General features: G+C 47.0%; 3 protein-coding genes across 7 annotated transcripts in view; 2 read left to right on the top strand and 1 right to left on the bottom strand.

The window, feature by feature from the left end:
- Positions 1–92: 92 nt before the first annotated feature.
- Gba2 (glucosylceramidase beta 2) lies at positions 93–15,509 on the top strand. Its single transcript, XM_042697309.1, has 17 exons — positions 93–706; positions 6,240–6,331; positions 6,515–6,630; positions 10,389–10,607; positions 11,145–11,384; positions 11,584–11,686; positions 11,852–12,005; positions 12,093–12,218; positions 12,407–12,579; positions 12,813–12,917; positions 13,132–13,239; positions 13,328–13,479; positions 13,583–13,689; positions 13,829–13,971; positions 14,328–14,443; positions 14,527–14,718; positions 14,970–15,509. Exons 1-17 carry the CDS (start codon positions 372–374, stop codon positions 15,246–15,248), a joined length of 2,760 nt encoding a protein of 919 aa, XP_042553243.1. The 5' UTR covers positions 93–371; the 3' UTR covers positions 15,249–15,509.
- Creb3 (cAMP responsive element binding protein 3) lies at positions 15,377–18,763 on the bottom strand. 3 transcript variants are annotated; one of them, XM_042697341.1, is made up of 10 exons: positions 18,670–18,763; positions 18,410–18,571; positions 18,172–18,331; positions 18,027–18,094; positions 17,821–17,910; positions 17,393–17,499; positions 17,235–17,303; positions 16,250–16,334; positions 16,069–16,153; positions 15,377–15,975 (listed from the first exon to the last, which is right to left on the bottom strand). In XM_042697341.1, the coding sequence occupies exons 2-10, from the start codon at positions 18,569–18,571 to the stop codon at positions 15,641–15,643; spliced, it is 1,161 nt and encodes a 386-aa protein (XP_042553275.1). In that variant the 5' UTR covers positions 18,670–18,763; the 3' UTR covers positions 15,377–15,640. The 3 variants fall into 3 exon arrangements, with proteins under 3 accessions (XP_042553275.1, XP_042553280.1, XP_042553276.1); XM_042697346.1 differs by having other exon boundaries at positions 18,499–18,571; XM_042697342.1 differs by having other exon boundaries at positions 18,744–18,755.
- A 255-nt stretch (positions 18,764–19,018) lies between these two features.
- The window catches only part of Tln1 (talin 1), a 48,325-nt gene continuing 44,801 nt past the window's right edge, over positions 19,019–22,542 (top strand). For all 3 annotated transcript variants that reach the window (XM_042697297.1, XM_042697289.1, XM_042697280.1), the window contains exon 1: positions 19,019–19,292. The gene's annotated coding sequence lies outside the window, so the exon portion shown is untranslated. The remainder of the gene's footprint in view (positions 19,293–22,542) is intronic.

Raw genomic sequence — 22,542 nt, 5'->3', positions numbered from 1 at the left:
CGGGGGCGGGGCGTTGAGGACAGGTCCCGTGGCTCCTCCCTCCTCCGCGGGGCCGGTCGGCCCCAGGCCCGGCTTGCTAATCGCCGAGGCCCAATGACGACAAGGCCCAGCCCTTCCCGCCCAGGCTCTGGAGACACTACGGTGAAGGAGTCCCGGGAGGCTTCATTGCTGTCGTCGTCTCCGCTGCAACAAGAATTCCCCGCCTCTCCCGAGACCCCAGCTCACCTCATCTTGTCCCGGCGCCTGGCCCTCTGGGACGGCACCTAAGTATAACTGGTGCCCACATTTGGTTTCGATTGGCGAGATACTTTGTTTCAGAGGGCTGGGTACCCGGGGCCATTAAGGTCGCGGGGACCCAGGAATCATCGAACATGGGAACTGGCATCCCAGCCTCGGAGCAGAGCAACTGTGCCAAAGGAGATCCACAGGTTTATTATCCTGAAGAGACCGCAAGCACTGAAGCTGTGCAGGTTACAGGCTGTGAGAGTCCTGATGACAGTCGACCCCCACATGAGCCAGGACACTGCCATCCAGAAGACACTGGGCAGCTGATGGCCTCCTATGAGGGCAAAGCTAGAGGCTACCAAGTGCCTCCCTATGGCTGGCGCATCTGCTTGGCTCACGAGTTTACAGAGAAAAGGAAACCCCTTCAAGCAAGGGACATCTCCTTAAGCAACCTGATAAAGCATTTGGGCATGGGCTTGAGGTAAGTAGATCTGGAATGCTGTGGGCTTCACCTTGTTCCTGTTCAAGGCTTTCCCAAGGCTGTGGGAAAGGGGGTGGGAACACAGGTGGGTCCTGGTCCCAGCATTTTTTAAGCCTGTGTATTTTTGAAGAATGAGACCAAGTCACGTCTCTTTGCAAACCACTTCTCCCTACTATTCCTGCAGCCAGCCTTTTCCACTTAAGGTTTCCGCCCATGCACTCCTTCTTTCTGTCCTTTGGGATCTACTTTGTGGCAAGGTTGAAAAAGACAGTCTGACAGCTACAGTACTGGCACAGTGTTTTATTGAAGACAGGGAACTTCCTAACCCCAGATTCCCCTGAGCAGCTGAGGCATTCATTTTCAGTATCTTAAGTACACAGTGTTACAGTCTCCACACTACTCTGTTTCTTTCCTCAAGGGCCAGCTCCAGGAGTAGGTTAGACCCTGTGTAGTCAACCCTAAGAAGAAAGTGACAAAAGGTACACTGTATTCTTTTTTGTTTTTTTCCAGTCTTGGGGCTTGAACTCAGAGCCTGGGCACTGTTCCTGAGCTGCTTTTGCTCAAGACTAGCACTCTACCACTTGAACCACAGCACCACTTTGGTTTTTTCTGTTTATATGATACTGAGGAATCGAATCCAGGGCTTCACTCTACACTAAGCCACACTCCTAGCCCAGATACACTGTATTCTGAGAAAGACAGCTCTTGATACAAAAAGCAAAGATGGCTGGGCACTAGTGACTCATGCCTATAATCCAAGCTACTCAGGAGGCTGAGATCTGAGCATCATAGTTCGAAGTCAGCCCAGGCAGGAAAGTCCATGAGATCAGTATCTCCAATTAATCACTAGAAAACCAGAAGTAGAACTATGGCTCAAAGTGTTGGAATGTTAGACTTGAGCGGAAAAACTCAAGGACAATATCCAGGCCCTGAGTGCAAGCCCCACAACCAACAACAACAACAACAAAAAGCAAAGATGAAGAAGGGAAAGGGTATGCACCTATAGTTCTGGCTGCTCAAGAGACTGAAGCAAGAGGATTGCTTGAGCCCAAGGGTTCAGAGCCACTTTTGACATTAGACCCTGTTTCAAAACAACAAATGGGGGAGACATAACTTAGAGATATAACTCTGGTAGACACATGCATTCTATCACTGAAATACATTTCATGCCCCCCAGTGATGACTTCTGACCAAAGAGGCACTGCCAAGATTCCCCAGAGTTCTTGGTAATAGTGTGCCAGACTCTGCCCTTGCTTCTCTCTGGCCCTATAGACACCCCCACAGTTTATCTGGAATTCTCTGGATTCGCACTGAGTTTAAAGACTAGTAATGAAGAGACATACCTATTAACAGGAACAGGTGGATGTAAGGACAGAAGGCATCACTCTGTGGTCATCCTGAGTCAGTCCACACATAAACACAGAGCTGGGTAGGGAGGCATAAAATTGGGAAACATTCTGACAGAACCCTTCACTGCCCCAGGCAGTGCTGTGTGATGGATTGGGAAGGTCATTTAGCTAACCCCAGCTCTGGGCAGTGGGAGGGACCTAGTGCTTCCTGGATATTTGACTTCATTGGCTAGTGCCTATGGGTGGCCTAAGAGAAGGTTACTTCTGAAACTGACACAGCCCAACTCTTAATAGCAAAAGCCTTGGGTCAAATGAGTTGTAGTATATTCAGAAAAGCACAGTGGGTTGTATGTAGGGGGACAATGAGGTCAAAATTAGGTAGATCTAGCTGGGAATGTGGCTTAGTGGTAGAGTGCTTGCCTAGCATGCATGAAGCCCTGGGTTTGATTCCTTAGTACCATATAAACAGAAAAAGCCAGAAGTGGTGCTGTGGCTCAAGTGGTAGAGTGCTACAGCCTTGAGCAAAAGAAGCTCCAGGACAGTGCCCAAGTCCTGAGTTCAAGCCGCAGGAATGGGGGGAAAAATTAGGTATATCTCCTAACCTCTTAGCCCCTAAATATGAGTTGAGTCACAGAGGCCTGAAGCTTTGCTCAGCCCTGGACCCTGACTTGACTTCCCATACCAGGATTGAGTAGGAGTCATCGACACAGCTTTTGGAATGGGATGAAGTCCTACACTGAGGAAGAAGCAGAGTAAGACAAGAAAAAGAATTTAGAACAGAATTCTTGAGTTAGTGTTGAAAAGATGGAGGTGAAATAGGTCAGGAATAGCCAGCTGCTAAATTACAGGATTGAGAGTACTCGTAAGATGAAGCTGAACTGATCAGTAAAACAGTCCTCCAGGCTTCCACTTGGTAAGAGCTCTTTTATTATTATTATTACTCTGGATTCAGCCAGAGTTCACTTATTGTTTGTTCTGTGCCAGAGAGTCCTTTGTTTTATTTTGTTTTTAAGAAAAATTCCCAAATTTTATTATTTTGAAGGCTGAAGTAAACAAGAGCAAGGAACTAGGGTGGGCATCAGAGGCTCACACCTGCCATGCTAGCTACTTAGCAGGCTGAGATCTGAGCTGAGGATTGGGGTTTGAAGCCAGCGTGGGCAAGAAAGTCTGTGAAGCTCTTACCTGCAATTAGCTACCAAAAAGCTATCAGTGGTCTGTGGCTTAAGTGATAGAGTGCCACCCTTGAACAAAAGAAGCTCAGAGACAGTGCCCAAGACCCAGGACCAGCACCAGAAAAGAAAAAAAAGAGTAGGGAATGAAAACCATATGATCGGTCGATCAACCGTGTTATCTCAAAGTACAGTGGGCTTCAACCCTGTGAGAATGGATACAGTTGATCCTTGGTAACTTCAGGAATCTGACTCCAAAGGGACTACCATTAAGCAAACATTACACATGCTCAGTTTGCATGGAGTGCAGTACTGAACTGTGGAAATTTGATTCCGTTTTTCCTTAATGCTACTTAATTTCTGCTAAAGACATTGGCTTTTCAACAAATCTAAAATTTTCACTTTATCACTTCAATTAAGCACTCTTCAGAATGTCCTTTGTTCTGCTTGTTTTCATATCTTATATTGCTTCTCTCTAGCTACCCTAATCCAAGCTGCACCGCCTTTTCCTCCACCAATCCTTTCTGGCTTCTAGTATCAAAGTCCAACTTTCTCTTAAACAGGCAGAGAACCATCTGTCCACCACCTATCATCTTTTTTTAATTATATATATATTTTTTATTGTAAAGATACTGTACAGAGGGGTTATAGCTACACGAGCAAGGTAATGAGTCCATTTCCATCAAGCATTGTACCCTCCTTTGTTTTTCCCCTACCAGCCCTTTTTCCCCCCTTCCCCATCTAAAGTTGTAAAGTTAGTTTTCAACATAGTGTCTTGTACATCTCCTTACAGTGACCACCCATCATCTTACTCTTTGCCTTCCCGGCCTTTCTCCCACCTGCAGAATGTTTTGCCTCTGTTCTTAAATCACATTTCTACTCCCCTTTTTTGTACTTTGTCTTCCATTGCTTTGGTGTTCTAGTGTTTATACATTCATTCAATTTAGCAAGTATTTATGGATTGCTGACCACATGGCCTGTACTCAGAGCTGAGGGTAACTTTCAACTAGTTGTTGTCACTAGCCCTTTCCCCCAAGGAACTTAAAAATTGGTCACACTCACATGAGGAACACTGAACTAACAAGGAAGTGATTGATTAGGAATTGAGATAATGTACATACCATAATTATACCTGTCACTGGTCTTCTGTTTTATGGTTTTCTTATCTATTATGTCATTTGATCTTTCAGTCATTTTATTAAGATAGGGCAAGAGGAAACAGACTCATATGGTTACTTATACTGAATTACTTGGGTAGAAGCAATGTGACTGAACAGTGGAAATAGGGAGGAGAGAAGTAGGAAAGAGTCAGGCAAGGCAGGCCTTGCTTAGTGACCAATCCTGAGTAAGAATTTGTAGGGATAGATTAGAAGGCAGGATAGAGTAGGAGTCCTAGCCTTGGAAATGGAATCATTTACCTACTGGACAGCCCCAACCTATTGGATCCAGGGTAAGAGGGAGGTAAGAATGAGAAGATGTTAGGATTTGCAGAAGGCTTTGCTCTTGATAGAAAAATCTAAAAGCTTATAATTTAAATGCTAAACTAGGGAGAGGAAGAAACAAAAGACTTAGGAGGAAATGACCTAAAATATAAAACATTAGTTTTCTTGGAATGAAATGATTTTTCTTCTTCTTCCTTGTATAGTCTCCTAATTTTCACCTTTCATAATCAGAAAGAAAAATAGTAATTTTTAAAAAAAGAAAGCTCCTAAGTACATCTGATCATATAAAATAATATTTATTGAAATGAACTCCAGGAAATAGAAGCAAAAGGTTTTTTTGTTGCTGTTTTAATTTTCTTTCCTTTTTGTCTTGTTTGTTCCTTTATATGTCTTTGGGATCATAAGGGAGGACACAGAAATGGAGGGACAAAGGATGAACAAATGCAGCAGTGGTACTCACTAGACACTATATTGAAAATGAACTATATAACTTGTGGGTGGGATGGGAAGGAAAAACTTGGAGAGAGCAAGGGAAGAGGTGACATTGTCCAAAAAGAAATGTACTCTTTACCTGACTTACGTAACTGTAACCCTCTGTACATCACCTTTATAACAACAATAAAAAAAATTTTTAAACAAAACAAAAAAAACCCCAAAGGTTCTGGAAAAAAGAAGAAGGGGCAAGGGGGAGGAGAGGAAGAGGAAGAAAAAGAAGAAAAAAAAAACTGTTAACTGAGCAATAAAGGCTGGTTTGGTAGGTAGAGGGTAGGTGTGGAAGATACAGGCCAGGAAAGTATAATTGGTCCTTCTTATGCCTCAGACTAAACCTCTTGAGGTCCAAGCCAAAGCAGTGGTAGTGGAGATAGAAAGCGAAGATCAGAAAGTTCCTTCTGAGAAGAATAAAGAGGAAAAACAAAGGCAGTCCTACACTGAGAGTAATGAGAGCAACTGGGAGGGTGAAGGGACTTTGAACTGTAATCACGCTGGGGATAGGCAAGGCTCCAAGGTCAAGCTGGTAATCCTAGTTACTTGGGAGGTGGACATTTGGATGATCGAACTTCAAGACAGGCCTGGGCAAAAAGTTCTAAGACCCCCATCTTAACCAGATGAGTGGATAGTATGTGGCATATGCCTATCACCCTGGCTATGTGGGAAAATTGCAGACAAGGTTGCTTTCCAAGCCAGCCTGGCCATAAAGCAAGATCCTGTCATAAAAACAACTAGCACATAAAGGGTTAGTGACGTGGCTTGAGTGGTAGAGCCTGCAAAGATAAAGACCTGAATTCAGTACTGGGGGAAAAAAAAAAAAAAAGAATTGAGGCTTGAAAGCCAAGATGGTAAGTCCTTACTATATTTTGTGTTTCCAGGTTAAGATCGCTAACATGTGATCTTTCTGCATCCACCTCCCAAGTGCTTTTGTTACCAGTGTTCCTATACCTGACATCCTTGGAACATTTAGTGGGTAGGGGTGAAGGGGTATCACAAATGGATGCTGAGGAAAACACAAATGACTATAGCCTGTGAGGGTCTGCCCACTCACCCCCTTTCACTCATACAACTGCTTGCTCCTCAGGTACTTGAAGTGGTGGTACCGGAAGACCCAAGTGGAAAAGAAGAAACCTTTCATTGACATGATCAATTCCATACCCCTGAGACAGATCTACGGTGAGCCTCACCCAGCTATGCCTGCGGAAGAGTTAGGCACAATTAGTTACACAGTTACTTACAGTTTCTATAAACTAGATTGCTTCATTTCCTTGGTTTTTGGTGAAATCTTTATGGTTTAAAAAGTGGAAAAATGGCTTTTTTTTCTTCCCAAACCTCACTGTCTGTCCTGATTTTCTTTAGGTTGTCCCTTGGGTGGCATTGGGGGAGGCACAATTACCCGTGGCTGGAGAGGCCAGTTCTGTCGTTGGCAGCTTAACCCTGGACTGTACCAGCACCAGACAGTCATCGCTGACCAAGTAAGAGCTAGGAAGTAGAGGACAAATCCAGGCAAAGAAGGGCCTGGTCCTCTATTGCTAGTGTAAGATAAGACAGTTGACATATATAATTCAATAAATACTTTCAGATGCTTTCTGTGTGTCCAGCTCTAAGCTAGGATATACAATAGGATTAAGACACAGAGCCCATTCTTCTTAAGATCAAACAGTTCTATCATTGTATAGTAAATGCCCTTTATCAACTCTCTTATCTAAGGCAATATCTACCTATCACAGAGGTCATTTAACTGGTTGAAAGAATACTGACAGGACCAAGAAAGGGAAAATAAACCAAAGTCACAGGGAAAACAAGTCATGGAGTTTTTTTTTGTTGTTTTTTTTTAAAGAAAAAAGAAAAGAAAGAAAAAAGTGTAGCCAGTCCTCCTCACCCTTGACTTGCAAACTTTAGTCAAAGGTCAGTTCCTATATGGGGATCATTTCTCTGAAGATCTTTCTTCTTAGAGCCCAAGAAGTCTCTCCTCTCCCAAGCTTAGCTTTCTAGACTACCTTTTTCTTATTCTTTTAATTTTGGTGGCACTGTGATTTGAACTCAGATCTTTCAGCTTGCTAGGCAGGTACTCTACCACTTAAGCCACCACATTCCTAGTCCTTTTTTAGCACTAGATATTTTTCAGATAGGGTCTTCTTTTTGCCCAGGGCCAGTCTTGGACTGCAGTAGTCCTCCTACCTACACCACCTCTTGGCTGGAAATAGATGGTTACTTCCACCTCTGGCTTTTCTGTTAAAATATAGTCTCACTAACTTTTTTGGGGGGCCAGCCCTTGAGCCTCCTGATCCCTGCCTCACAAATGGCTAGGACTATAAGCATTTACCACCATGTCTGTCTCTTCCCTTTTCTGAAGCTTCAATTTTTTTTTTCCCTTCTGCTCCTACATCACATCTGGGCCTTAAGTTGTATATATGACCTGGTTTTCATTGTAGCTTCTTTTATTATGACCTCCTTTTTCATGTTATCTGCTGAGTATCTGAGAGATACCTCCAGCTTTCAGCTCATCTTCAAAGGAAAAATGACTAGCAGATGTTAAGTCCTACTGGTGACGCTGCCCTTCCCGATTCAGGTTTACTGGCTCTGCCCAGAACTCTAAGAACTCTGTCTCATCCCTTGGGTATTTCAAGGGAAATGCCTTCCAGAATCATGACTCTGCAGTTAAAGTAATTATTTCATGCTTAATATGTCTAGGCACTGTGATAAGCTTTTTATTTAATATTAAAAACAATTCTACAAAGTAAGTACCATTATGCTCATTTTACAGATAAGGAAGCTTAATCCCCAGAGAATGCTAGTTACATGCCTAATGTCACATGGTTGGTAAAAGGAAGGGTTGGAATTCATAACCATTTTTCTCTATGGGAAAAAAGGTCTGAGGTCTTAACCATTATGTGTACCATTAGTTTAACAACAAGGTACTTAACCATTATGTACTGCTCCAAGAATGCAAAAAGTTATTGTATGGCTCTGTGTGGTGGCCTAAATCTATAATCACAGTACCTAGGGAGTTGAATCTCAAGTTCAAGGTCAGCCCAAATACAGCAAGATCCTGTCCTCCAAAACAACAGGAAATGAAGGAAGGAATTATATACAAAAAAAAAAAAAACCAACAACAACAGGCATAAAATAGAAAACATGATTTCAACTAAGAAAAGAGATACTAATTCCTCATAGCTGCTACTCTCTAGGACTTTAGATTTTACTGGGGAAATGGGAGGAAATTAGGGAAATGTGGACATGAGGCCAGGTCACTGCTAACTTGAGAACATATACTGGAAAAAGACAACGTTATAGAGGCGTGGCTTATTTCACATACTTGCCACCTCTGCAGAGCACCTCTTCAATAAGTTAGAAAGTAGCCTTAAAAGTAACCATGAGTCAATTAGGGAAACAGAATGGCAATATACTCTGACATAATACACCAAATGCTAGAATAACAGGGTAGGGGGCTGCTGGAATGACTAGAGAGAAAACAGATTGGCATTTGAAGGATGAGCGGAATCTCAGAATGAAGAATGAGCAGGGCAAAGAGGCATTAAGGAGGACGTGTAGTGTGTTTAAGAAATCAGTAAGCAGGGCACTGGTGGCTAATGCTATAATCCTAACTACTCCGGAGGCTGAGATCTGAGAATAATGGTTCAAAGCCAGCCTGGGCAGGGAAGTCCATGAGATTCTTATCTCCAGTTTACCACCAGACAATGGAAGTGGCACTGTAGCTCAAGTGGTAGAGCACTAGCCTTGAGTGAAAGAGCTCAGGGACAGTGCCCAGGCCCCGAGTTCAAACCCTACAACTGACAAAAAAAAAAAAAAGGAGAGAGAGAGAGTAGTATTTAATGTAACCAGTAAAATGGCACTTGAAGAGATAGAAACCATATCAAGAAGGGGTTTGAAAGCCAGATGAGAGAGTTCAGGCTTTAGTCTGAAAGCCATGGGAGTCAGTGACATGCCTTGATTTGTCTGTCAAAAATATCACTTTGAGGCTGGGATGTATAGTTCAGTGGCAAAGCACTACTAAGTGCAAGGTCCTGGGTTTGATCCCCAGTACCAAAAAAGAGAAGACCAAAAAAAGACCAAACAAAAACATCATATTTGGGGCCGAGAAGGTGGCTCAGTGGTAGAGCGCTTGCCTTGCATGCTCAAGGCCCTGGGTTCGATTCCTCAGCACCACATAAGCAAAAAGAAAAAAGCCAGGCCGGGCGCTGGTGGCTCACGCCTGTAATCCTAGCTACTCAGGAGGCTGAGATCTGAGGATCGCGGTTCAAAGCCAGCCCGGGCAGGAGAGACCGTGAGACTCCTATCTCCAATAAACCACCAGAAAACCGGAAGTGGCGCTGTAGCTCAAGTGGTAGAGCGCTCGCCTTGAGCTGAAGAGCTGAGGGACAGCGCCCAGGCCCAGAGTTCAAGCCCCACGACCGACAAAAAAAAAAAAAGAAAAAAGCCAGAAGTGGCACTGTGGCTCAAGTGGTAGAGTGCTAGCCTTGAGCTGAAGAGCTGAGGGACAGCGCCCAGGCCCAGAGTTCAGGCCCCATGACTGGACCCCCCCAAAAAAATCATATTTGGGCTGGCAGAATGTCTCAAGTAGTAGAGTGCCTGGCTAGGAGGTCCTGAACCACCCCCTACCCCCATAGGGGGAGAGAGGGAGAGAGAGAGAGGGAAGAGTAGGAAAGGTGGAAAAAGGAGGGGGGAGAGGGAAAGGATTCTGCTACCCAGATAAGGGGCAAATCCAGTATACTGATTCCCACTTGTAATCCCAGCTAATTTAGGAGGTAGAGATTAGGGGGCTGCAGTTAGAAGCCATACCAGACATTTTGAAGTTAGTGAGATTTAATCTCAATCAAAAAGTACTAGAGACCCTGCTTAGTAGAAGGATCATGATTCAGGGCATGGCTCAAGTGGTAGAGCACTTGCTTAATAAATGCAAGGTTGAGTTCAACCCCAAGAATGAAAAAAAGAAGAAGAAAAAAAAAAAAGCAGAGACAGTATAGGTCTAGATTAGGACACTGAGACCATAGCAGTGAAGGGAGATGCAGTCTGGCAGCTAGGTTGAGGAAAGACAGCAGGACTTGTGTGTGTGTGCTTGCTAAGCTTGGAGCATGTGGATGACAGGAGACTGGAGATTTATGGTTCCAATCATAGGCTCTAGAAAGGGAGGAGCTGCTTTGAAGAGAGAGAGGATGGTGTGTAGTGCCTGTGGGTTACTTGTTCCAGCCTGTCTGCCCTCTTGATCAAGTTCACAGTGTGTTTGCGTCGGGAGGGACGGACTGTGTACCAGCAAGTTCTGTCCCTGGAGCACCCAAGTGTCCTACGCAGCTGGAACTGGGGCCTATGTGGACACTTTGCTTTCTACCACGCCCTCTATCCCCGAGCCTGGACTGTTTATCAGCTTCCTGGTCAGAACGTCACCCTCACTTGCCGTCAGATCACACCCATCTTGCCCCATGACTATCAGGTGAGGCACCTCTTTCTGTGTTGGCTTTATTGTCTTCCCTCCCCCAGATCCACCTCTGCCCCAAATTCTACCCACCTATTCAAGGGAGGTGTTGGCACCATAAATATTACACTGGCTTTCTAGGATCACTGTCTAATTAGATCTAGTCTTCCATGTCCTCTGGTAGGCAATGTGTTTGGGAACAAGGGAGGTACATATTGAGGAGTATTTGATTCAGGTCCTCTGGGTCTAGGACTGATCTTGGCAAAGAGTGGGATCAAGAGAGGCTATATCGGGCTGGGAAGATGGCTCAGTGGTAGAGTGCTTGCCTTGCATGTGTGAGGCCCTGGGTTTGATTCCTCAGCACCACATAAGCAAAAAAAAGAAAAAAGCCGGAAGTGGCTCCGTGGCTCAAGTGGTAGAGCGCTAGCCTTGAGCTGAAGAGCTGAGGGACAGCGCCCAGGCCCAGAGTTCAGGCCCCACGACGGGACCCCCCCCCCCCAAAAAAAAAAAAAAGGCTATATCTAGGACCATCTGAGTCCAATCTTTTGCCCCCAGGACAGCAGCCTGCCTGTAGGAGTCTTTGTATGGGATGTAGAAAATGAAGGAGATGAAGCTCTGGACGTATCCATTATGTTCTCCATGCGGAATGGACTGGGGGGTGGAGACGATGCCCCAGGCGGTCTGTGGAATGAACCCTTCTGTCTGGAGCGGGATGGAGAGACTGTAAAGGGACTGCTGCTACATCATCCAACTCTGCCAAATCCCTATACCATGGCTGTGGCTGCACGACTCACGGTAATGGAAGAGCCTATCCCTCTGAGCCTTAAACTCTGTCCAACCCCAAGCTCTCCTATGACCCCATCATAGTCTCTTCATTAAACTCCTGAGTGCCTCCTCATTAGAGTCCTTCAGCATCTAAATTCGGAGGGTGCACTAAGAGGAGCTGGAAAGCTAGTCTGAATTCAGTGTACTTCAGTCTTTTGTCCCTTAACAGGCAGATACCACGGTAACCCACATCACGGCCTTTGATCCTGACAGCACTGGGCAGCAGGTGTGGCAGGACCTACTTGAGGATGGACAGCTGGACTCCCCTGCTGGTGATGGGGGGTCTGACTGGGAGTTGTTGGGAAAAAAGGTTGTCCCTGTCTAAGGACCAGGGGTGGGAGACCTGATCGTGAATAGGCCAGTTCACAAGTTAGGGATCTCTAGTCTTGAGACTAAAGGAGGTAGAGTGCCTGTCTTCATTCCTCTGTGCTTCTCAGGCCAAAGCACCCCTTCACAGAAAGGAGCAGGCATTGCTGGGGCTGTATGTGTTTCCAGCAAGCTACCACCTCGAGGTCGATGCTGCCTAGAGTTTTCGCTGGCTTGGGATATGCCCAGGATCATGTTTGGAGCTAGGGGCCAAGTCCACTACAGGTGAGGAGACCAAGAAAGTATAACAGTTCAAGGTTTTGAGGCTCTGAGCTGGAGCAAGTATTTTCATCCCTTCTTGCCCTCTTGCAGATGGTACACAAGATTCTTTGGCCAAGATGGTGATGCAGCCCCTGCTCTCAGCCACTATGCCCTCTGCCGTTATACAGACTGGGAAAACAGGATCTCAGCTTGGCAAAACCCAGTATTGGATGACAGGTGCAGTGGAATTCTTTTCCTTCTTCCTGGGCACTCATTCCTAAGGAGTCTCTGATCCACTGTTTATCAAGTCAATAGGGCTGGGCTGGGATTCACTTGGTGTTCTCCATTCCACTGAACCCCAGGATCCTTTCTATCTTGGGAGGTCTATACTCACATAGATCCATTCCTTCCTTCTGAATCCACAGATCCTTGCCTGCATGGTACAAGTCTGCACTGTTCAATGAATTGTACTTCCTGGCCGATGGTGGCACAGTATGGCTGGAAGTCCCTGACGACTCCCTACCAGAGGAGCTGGGAGGAAGTCTGCATCAGCTTCGCCCCATCCTCCAGAACTATGGTCGATTTGGCTATCTTGAGGGTATGGGCTGCTGGTAGGCAGGGGGGAAGAGAGGGATGGAACGCCATACTCCTGAAACCAGTAAATGTCCTACTATTAGGCAAGATGACAGATTTGCTTACCCCAGGGTACTGGTGGGGTGAGGGGGCAGGTGGCAACTGTGGACTGGTGACAGCACCCTACCTCCAACTTGGGGGGGAAAGCTATGAAGAGGAAGCAGGAACCTGGCAGCAGCATCTCTTTCGTTTTTCCAGGCCAGGAGTATCGCATGTACAACACATACGATGTCCACTTTTATGCTTCTTTTGCCCTCATCATGCTCTGGCCCAAACTAGAGCTCAGCTTACAGTATGACATAGGTGAGAGTAACACTCATATTGCTCTGCCCTCTTAAGCTCCCCTTGCCCCTGAAGCTTTGTGGCCCCAAGGTTATGTCGACTATCCTTTACAGACATCTGCATGCTTCTTGTTGATTCCCCTCTGAGGTCACAACGCACACACAGCTCTGTGCCCTACCCTAAGCCTGCCCATCTCCTGTCTTTCTCTACCCGCTTCTATGGTCTGTTCCCTCAGCTCTGGCAACCCTCAGGGAGGACTTGACTCGGCGACGGTACCTGATGAGTGGAGTGATAGCACCTGTAAAAAGAAGAAATGTCATCCCCCATGACATCGGGGACCCAGGTGAAGGTCTCTCTACCTCAAGGTCAGCTTTCTTGACCTGTACCTTGTCCACCAATGTGGATGAACCAGGTGCCTTCCCTTCCTACAGATGATGAGCCCTGGCTCCGAGTCAATGCGTACTTGATTCATGATACTGCTGACTGGAAGGACCTGAACCTGAAGTTTGTGCTGCAAGTGTATCGGGACTATTACCTGACGGGTGACCAAGACTTCCTGAAGGACATGTGGCCTGTGTGTCTAGTAAGGGATTCATGTGCAATGTTCCTAGGCATGACCAGTGTCTGAGGAGACCCCATTGGCTACTCTTAGTACTCAGGTCTTCAGTGACTCTGTCCCTCTCTAGGCTGTGATGGAGTCTGAAATGAAGTTTGACAAGGACCAAGATGGACTCATTGAGAATGGAGGCTATGCAGACCAGACCTATGATGGATGGGTTACCACAGGCCCCAGGTAAGAGGGGTAAGGATTTCCAGGTCTCAGGTGAGCACTAAGGGAAGGTAGTGCTCGAGAGAATGACTTATTGTCTGTTAGAGTGCATGGGAGTGGCTGGAGCTTCCATCTGACCCTTAAAACTCCTACCTCTGATTAGTGCTTACTGTGGAGGGCTATGGCTGGCAGCTGTGGCTGTGATGGTCCAGATGGCTGTTCTGTGTGGAGCACAGGATGTCCGGGATAAGTTTTCTTCCATTCTTAACAGAGGCCAAGAAGCCTATGAAAGACTTCTATGGAATGGTGAGTTGGGAGACTCTAAGGAGTGTGTGTGTGTGTGTGTGTGCGTGCGTGCGTGTATGCCAGTCCTGGGGCTTGAACTCAGGGCATGGGCACTGTCCCTTAGATTCTTTTGCTCAAGGCTAGTATTACTACTTGAATCAAAGTTCTACTTTTGTCTTTTTAGGAAGGGTTGGTTTATTGGACGTAATAGTCTCATAGACTTTCCTACCTAGGCTGGCTTTGAGCCACAATCTTCAGATCTCATCATCCTGAGTAGCTATGATTATAGGCATGAGCCATCAGCACCCAGTTCTGAGTAAAAGAGCTTACAGTCTTAGGGACACCATGAGCCTTACTTTGACCTTCCTCTACTCCAGGCCGCTATTACAACTATGATAGCAGCTCTCATCCTCAGTCTCGTAGTGTCATGTCTGACCAATGTGCTGGACAGTGGTTCCTGAGGGCCTGTGGACTAGGAGAAGGGGACACTGAGGTGAGGAACCAGAAAGGTGGGTTATCCCCAAAGGTTGGAAGTGCACGGGAATAAATCTCTGCCTTTGCCCTTGGTTCCTTCAGGTATTTCCTATTCCACATGTGGTCCGTGCTCTCCAAACCATCTTTGAGCTCAATGTCCAGGCCTTTGCCGGGGGAGCCATGGGGGCTGTGAATGGGATGCAGCCACATGGTGTCCCTGATAGATCCAGTGTGCAGTCTGATGAAGTCTGGGTGGGTGTGGTCTATGGATTGGCAGCCACCATGATCCAAGAGGTAATGTACTTCCTTCCCCATCTCCTTATCATTTGTACCTTCCTCAGCTACTAAACTTCTTCAGTGCCATCTTATCCATCCATAAAGCCTTAACCTTTTTTTCCCTGGTATGCATTCTACCTCCTACTTTAATCAAGTTTCTATCCCCTACCAGCGAGGAGCTCCCTGAGAGCAAACACCTTCCTATGTCTGTCGTTCCAGTTGAAGTAGTGATGCTTATTTATATATCTGACCTCCATCTCTCCCCACAGGGCTTGACTTGGGAGGGCTTCCAGACAGCTGAAGGCTGCTATCGCACTGTGTGGGAACGTCTAGGCCTGGCTTTCCAGACTCCAGAGGCATACTGTCAGCAGCGAGTCTTCCGTTCACTGGCCTATATGCGGCCACTGAGCATCTGGGCCATGCAGCTGGCCTTGCAACAGCAGCAGCAGAAAAAAGATGGAAGGCCAATAGTTGAACAGAGCAAGGGATTAAGCCCAAGGCCTAAATGTGGACCAAAGGGAGCCCTGGCAAACTTAAGTCCAGAATGAACCTGGTATTTCTCCTTTAAACCCCACCCCCCAAACTCCTGCAGCCCTGAGCCTCCAGGACAATCATGCCCCTTCCCTTCGCCCCACCCAACTGTGCCAGTAAAGAGGGGCTGAGGGTGATCCAGGAATCAAAATCACTTATTTATTTCTTTCCATCCCCTTCCCTCACTGCATGAAATATTCAGTCATTTGATTTCCCCAGGTGCCGCCATTCATAGGGCAATAGACACACAAATACAAATAAAAAAATCCATAAAGCCAGTAGCAAGTGTAGTGTGTTTTGAGCCCTCAGGCATCCTAACGGCATAGAAGCAAAGACTAGCCCTCTTCCGCCACTCATTGAACACAGATGGAGTCCCCCAGGCTCTTGTTGATTCCTCATATCCTTATATCTAACCTGAGTATCTTCCCTGCAAGATGACTGATGAGGGGCTATAGGTGAGGAGCCCTTCACCTTTTTTTGTGACATTTGCCTGCAAGAGAAGAATGGGACCTGGCCAGGGGGACTCTGAGAAGAGGTCACTCCCCCTCCACTGCAGGGGAGGCACAGCCTGAGGAGCTTCAGGCATGTAGTACAGCAGGCAGAGGTTGCCAGGGGCTTGGAACACATGATCTGAGCTGTACAGCAACTGGCTTGTGCTGTCCTTTGGTACCTCTGACTGCAGGGTAGGTATCTCCATTTGGTAAAGGTCCTCACTGGGCAGGGAACGAAGTTGACGGGACAACACTGAGGAGACAAGAATTGTCAGGAGACAATCAAGAAAGAGCCCAGGACTGATTCTCCCCTAACCCATGCCTTAAAGGTATCCTTAAGTCTTACCAGCATTCTCAGCTGGAAGGCTCCCCCTTGTGTCTGAAGAGTACATAGCAGGTACAAAAAGGAGGCAGAAGGAGAACAGTAGGACCTAGAGTACAGGGAAAAAAGGAGATGAAGAAAGGCTCTAGATTATACCCCGGTCCTGACGACCTATAAAGATCTCTCCTCCCATTACCATCCTCACCAAGACACAGCTGCTGGTACTGCTGGTTTTGTTTGATATCTCAATCAGCATGGCCTGGAGTTTCCTCAACTGATCTAGAAGGGACCTAAAGAAAGAAAGGGACAGTGGTTAGGCCTTATCCCCCAACCTGGCATCCTGAACCACAATGAACCCCCCATGTTAATGCCACCTGCTCCATCAGTGCAGTGGATTCTGTTTCTTACTTTCCCATTTCTTTCTTTCTTTTTTTTTTTTTTTTGGCCATGGGGCTTGAACTCTGGGCCTGGGCGCTGTCCCTCAGCTCTTCAGCTGAAGGCGAGCGCTCTACCACTTGAGCTACAGCGCCACTTCCGGTTTTCTGGTGGTTTATTGGAGATGGGAGTCTCACGGTCTCTCCTGCCCGGGCTGGCTTTGAACCGCGATCCTCAGATCTCAGCCTCCTGAGTAGCTAGGATTACAGGCGTGAGCCACCAGCGCCCGGCTGTTACTTTCCCATTTCTGCAAATGATTACTTTTCACTGTGGACAGAATACTTGAAGTTCCTCATTAAAACAAAAAAAATTAAGTTCTCTATCCTGTCTATCCTGTCTTAACCTCCTTTGTAGTTCTCCTTCAATAGTTCTCCAATGCTTGATCATCTATGGACAAACTCCTCACCAGGTACTCCATTTCCCATCTTCTGGCCCAACTCATCTTGTGTTAGAGTTCCAGCCAAATCCAACTATTATATTCTCTAACCCAAATGCTTTCCTCACCCAGCACTCTTACTGTTCTCACCCTACCTGCTCCATGAGGTATTTCTTTGTTGCCCTTTCTCTTTCTTGGTACTAAACATTTAGCTGCTTATAAACTTACTCCCCATTACTATGAGCTTCTTGGAATCACAGACTCAGTAAGAGCCAGGTACCAGACCTTACATTTGGAGCTACCCAGTTAGAAATCAAGAGTAAGCAGGATTAAAGGAGAATTAAAGACATTAAAGGGGAAGATTTGGAGGGCTGCTTACAGATTCTGTTCCTCTAGATGCTGTACTTTGTTCTGTAGCTCCTGATTCTGGGCTGTGTATTTCAAAACCCTGAGGGATAGATAACAGGTTTATAGGGGTTATAGCCCTTTGAAAACTTAATGTTTCCAAGTAGTTCTTTTTCCTTCTCCCTTTCCTACCTTCTCTCTAAACCCCCTACATACACCTTCTTCTTTCTGCGACTCTCTTGAGCAGATCTCTTGTTTCGAATCTTCCTTCGCACTCGTTTTAGAATTTGTTCCTCCATCTGAGAGAAAATGGAGACAAAAGGGGTATCAGGAAATTGGATGAAGCAATCAGAAGGTGACTTGTACTCAATCTTACCAATGCAGAAATTCCTTCTACAGCTTCCCTGATGAAGAGACACTCAGCTTCTCTTTGAGTGCTCCAAAAACTAAGTGTTTTAACACATGCAAGCCACACTAACATACTGACCTACCTAGTTTCCTATTAGCAACAAATTTGGTAAATTTCCCAATCTAGGTCCTTTTCCAAGTAACTGACATGATATGAACCTACTTGGAGCTCAATCTCCCTCCAGCCTTTGCTTCACCATAGAGCGCCTTACCTTAGTAAGAGGAAGTGTCCCGGGCAGAATAAGCCCCTCTTTCTCCAAAAGGCTCTTCTCCTCCTCAGTCAGCATCAGCCCAGCAATCTCCTGGGAGTAATGGGGAAGTGAGTAGTAGAGTTGCGTCCGATTCAGAGAGGAATTAGGATTCCTGGCTCCACCCATGTCAGGTGGGAATGAATAATCCTGAAGACCAAATCAAGTACCTGCTCTGCTGGCTCCTCTACCTGCTGTGGCGTCATCCAGGCCTCCTCCTTTCCACACCTGCCACTGTCTGCAAAGGGGAAAGTAGGGCTAGTCAGGCCCGTCAGCTTTGGCCTTCCCCAAAAATTTCACTTATTTTAGACTTACCTAGATCTGTGGAGACATGTTCCTGTGGGAGGGAGTAGGTGTGATCGTGGTGGACTGGAGATGAGTCGGAAGAGCTGAGAACGTCCGAAGATGTTTGGGGGCTCAGAAGGCAATTCAGCAAATCCTCTACCTCCCAGTCGCTCAGAGCCTGCACGGAGTTCTAACAAATTCACAGGCCTTGATTCATCTCCCCAATCTCACCGATCGGCGAGCTTCCCCACTCGGAAGGCCCACCCACCTCAGAAGGTGACAGCGCCCAGTCCCGCGGAGCCTCTACGGCCGCATCGGATGGAGCCTCCACGGCCTGGTCAGGCACAGCCCACAAACCTCCGCTTTCCTCCAGCAGGAAGCCCAGCAGGTCCTGGTCATCAGAGTCCAATGTCATCTCCATTTGGGACATCTATGGAAAGGAGGAGCAGAAACGCGTTCAAGTCTTCACAGGGCTCAGCCTCCGACTCCCAGGCACGACCCTCGGTCTAAGTGTCCATCTCCCCTCACCTCGGCTCCCTCTTCGGAGAGGTGGGGGGCCTGCCCCGCCGGGGGCCTAGCGGAGGCTCAGCAGCCGGAGCTACCTCCTAGCCAGGATTTTTCTCAGCCTCCAGCACAACAGAAGTGACGCTCCCGGCCCCGTGGCATTTTGGGACTTGTAGTCCGTGCCGACTCCGGAAGTGGCCTCGGAGCCTTTTGGCGCCACGTCCCGGAGGCTATGCAAATGACGGGGATGTCCCTGTGGCCTCCTCGCCACCCCCAGGGCGGGGATTCGGGGGGGATCCGGTTCCGCCTGCGCCCCGAGCTAGAAAAAGGAAGAATTAAGAGCCTGAAAGGGAACTCGGGCGTCGTGCGGGCTTGACTCCGGATTCGCCGCACCCTGGCTTCCTGCCGGGGAGGGGCTGCGAGTCTTCGGCGGGCTCCCGAGCGTCGAGAGCCGGGGCCATAGCAGCTTCCTGCATTCTCCACGGTCCTAGTGCGCGGGCCCAGGGCGCCGCCCGCGGGTGGGGGACGATCCCGGGACGGAAGTGACCGAGAGTGTCGAAGGGAGTGCGAGGTCGGAGCCGGAGAGCGACCCTGAGAGCGAGCGGGATAGCGGGCCAGCGGGCGGGGCACAGAGCCGGGCAGCGCAGGTAGGCCTGACCCGGCCGAGCTGGAGCCTCGGGGTGGGGCCGTGGGGCCCGGCCCGGGAGGCGGGCGGGAGGGCGGGCGGGGTCCCCGACTCTCCTGGTGTTCTGTTTTGAGTTGCGTTTGAAAGGTCAGGGTCCAGTGTGTCCCGACTGGGGCCTGGAGCTAAGCAGGCCATCTGGGGAGAAGCAAGCCCAAGCCCTTTTCTGGGAGCAGTTCTCCGCCTGGGACAGGTTTTGGGGAGGGCGAGAAATGAGATGGAGTGAGGCACAGGGCGGGGGTAGGCTTTGGGGTTAGCTGATAGCGGGTCTGTAAGTTCGGAAAGCTTTGAGTGAGTTTGGGATTAGGTTGTGTTGGGTTGAGGAGTCAAGGCTCCCTCTAGAAGTTAGGCTAAACCTTGAGTTGTGTCAGGTCCGTTTTGTGTAGGTGACGTTTAGACAGACGTTTAGAATAGGTTTAGTTTGACATTTAAATCACTTGTTTTCTGAGTAAGTGGCTAGCGTGAGTAAAAACGTACATGACTAGGTTAAGGAAGGAATTAGGTTAGAAGTCATTTTAGGAGTTTCAGTCCACTGTCACGGTCAGTATTGAGGATAAACGGAAGAGATGTTTGGAATCTAGTTACAAATGAGCTTCAGAGCTGAGGGGCCAATATTAGGGTTAAAGCTTGGATCTGGTGTGAGTGTCTACTAAAAGAAAGGGATGGATGTCAAAACTGTTCTACAGAATCAGGAAACAAATTAAGAGTACAGGTTAATATTGGGAATTAGAGGTAACTTTATGGATTGTTGTCTAGGTCGGAGAAGTTGACCTTGAGCTGGTAAAAATTTAGAGGTTAGCAACAAGTAAATGCCTTTGTTTTGTGATGAGGTCCCCTTTTTCCTCTGTGGTGACAGGGGTTCTTTTATCCAGAATAATGACAAACCAGTTTCAGACCCATGTTCCAGGCTTCAGCTAGAATTTCAGGCTCCTTGGATTCCAGTTTGTTTATTTCATTCTCTTAAGTCCAAGGCTCTTACTGTGGCCACCACCATTGGAGGCCAGGGGATTCCTGGACTAGCTGGACTAAGTTATTATACAGATAGGAGGAGAGAAATGGACAGTAACCCAGGAAATATACAAGGCCTAAGGTACGCAGGAGATTTATAAGGTCACAAGTAGGAGACAGGAAGAAGAAACCGATGACTAAGAGGGGAGCCAACCAGGGGTGAAGGGATGACTGAATCCTGTTACAGTTTAGCCCATTTCCCTTCATCTTGCCTTATATTCTCTAGATACTATGCCCTCCTTTCCAACTCTCATCCTGGCTCTGCATTGCACACTCTCCATACTTATAGATAGATAGGTCCCTTGCTTTGAACTCCCCCCATGTTTACTCATCTTACCATCCATTCTTTGCTGTCTCCCACCACAGCCTCCCTCCCATGCACCCATCTTATTTACCCTCACCCAACTTCAAGCTTTTCCACAACCATAAAGCACTCTCACCATTTCTACCTACTCATATACTTGCAATACTACTTGGTCATTACTGAATACCCTTAACCCCAGCTATGTATATCTCTGAGCCTTCTTTTATTTCTTAATCTGCTTGTAGGTCCCCTTCCCCCACTCCCCACCAGAAAAGAGGAAATGAGACCCAAGAGGAAACTGGGTCTTTCTGATCCCACGCCCAACCAGGCTACTGACCACACCCCCTTTCACTCTCAGCCTGACCCTGTCACTGACCACAGCATTATCTCTTGCCCATCCTGATTCAGCCACTGACTATATAACTCAAGTCATCTTTCCCTCCACCTCAACTACAGTATTACTTAGGCCCTACCAATGTCCATCAATCCTTCACCTCAACCTAGTTTGCTATTTATCACATTCCCATCTCTTTCCAAACCCCTGTAGCCTGAAGTAGCCTCTGACCTCACTCCAACATTCCCCGACTTAGTCACTATTTATGTAGTCATTCTTCATCTTTCCCAGCCTGATCCAGTGACAATCATATATGAATTTTTTCAGTCTTTTTCTATACCCTGTCTTCCCCTTTCCTTGCCCCATACCCCTACCTAGCTATTAGCCATATCCCATGCTTTTTCCCATAGCCTCATAGCAGCATGCTTCCCCTGTTACCAGTTAGTTATCTAAACTCAAGCTGCCCTAGCTAATGAGTGGCTGATGATGATAGGAAGCTATGAGACTCCAGGCTAACTTTTTGCTCTAGTTCCTGAAGGTTGACAGATCAGAATGTCACCAGATTCTTGTCAGTTCTACCTCTTAATTTTTTTTTTTTCTGAGTGGCAGCATCCTTTCTACCACTGTAATTCTGGTTTTATTACATCTTTTACTAATAGAGTGTCCTAACCCATTTTCAAAGTTATTTTCCTATAGTCCATTTCTGGTTATGTGTCCCTTCTCTACTCTCAAATAGGTCAAATTCCTCATATTCTTCTCTATGCCTCCTGTGCCTTTCCATCGCCTGCAGGTATCCTGTGCTTCAATCAGCCTGCCTACTCACTTCCTTGAGTGTGCCTTCATGATTTCCTGCTTCTTCACCTTTGCTTGTGCTAACCTCTGTGCCTAGAATGATACCTTTGACTTATCTCCGGCTGGCCTAATGGAAGGAGCTTGAGCTTTGAAGTCAGAGAGACCTGGGTTCGGATCCTGGCTTTCACAACTGATTGCTTGGTCAACTACTTTGAACAAGTATTTCACTTTCTTGACCCTTGGTCTACTGATCTATAAAAATGAAAACAATACTTACCTTGCAGAGTTGTTATAAAATTAACTGAAATTATGTATACAATGCAATCTACATATAGTAAATAAAGGACAGATAATATGGCTTTTATTATCTTTTTTTTTTAATCCTAACCTCAGATGACACCCTTCATAGACAATTTTTGGTCCCACTTCCCTAACATAAAGGAACCTCTCCTGAGCCCACATGTGGGCTCCTACACAAACTGTGCATTCCCGCTGGGGGACTGGCAGCCCCCTGAAGGCAAAGGCTGGCTTACTCATCTTGGTTTCCATCCCACCAAAACTTTGGCTCAGGGCCTTTCCCACAGAAGTTCCTCAAGGAATGCTGGCTGGGAGAATGGAGGGAAAATGTGTACATAATGGAAGGAGAGAGGTTGAAGGCCTAGATCTTGAAGCCTAATGTGATTGTGATGAAGTTCTATTTGTGGGAAAGCTGTGTGAGTGGGATGGGGTCTCTGGAAGATCCATCCGCATACTGGTTGTGAGATTGAAGGTAAACTA

This window comes from Dipodomys spectabilis, unplaced genomic scaffold (genome assembly GCF_019054845.1).
Source record: "Dipodomys spectabilis isolate Male_0828 unplaced genomic scaffold, ASM1905484v1 ptg000006l, whole genome shotgun sequence".
NCBI classification, from domain to species: domain Eukaryota; kingdom Metazoa; phylum Chordata; class Mammalia; order Rodentia; family Heteromyidae; genus Dipodomys; species Dipodomys spectabilis.
This window is presented reverse-complemented; position numbering and strand designations above follow the sequence as displayed.

Bases quoted from the DNA above. Each gene is read 5' to 3' on its own strand.
- Gba2 (XM_042697309.1), top strand. From the start codon at position 372: ATGGGAACTGGCATCCCAGCCTCGGAGCAGAGCAACTGTGCCAAAGGA. The intron at 10,608-11,144 runs GTGAGGCACCTC...TTTTGCCCCCAG, and splicing joins TCTTGCCCCATGACTATCAG to GACAGCAGCCTGCCTGTAGG. The intron at 14,719-14,969 runs GTAATGTACTTC...CTCTCCCCACAG, and splicing joins CAGCCACCATGATCCAAGAG to GGCTTGACTTGGGAGGGCTT.
- Creb3 (XM_042697341.1), bottom strand. From the start codon at position 18,571: ATGTCCCAAATGGAGATGACATTGGACTCTGATGACCAGGACCTGCTG. The intron at 18,095-18,171 runs GTAAGTCTAAAA...TCCCCTTTGCAG, and splicing joins ACATGTCTCCACAGATCTAG to ACAGTGGCAGGTGTGGAAAG. The intron at 16,154-16,249 runs GTGAGGATGGTA...CCTGTACTCTAG, and splicing joins GTACCAGCAGCTGTGTCTTG to GTCCTACTGTTCTCCTTCTG.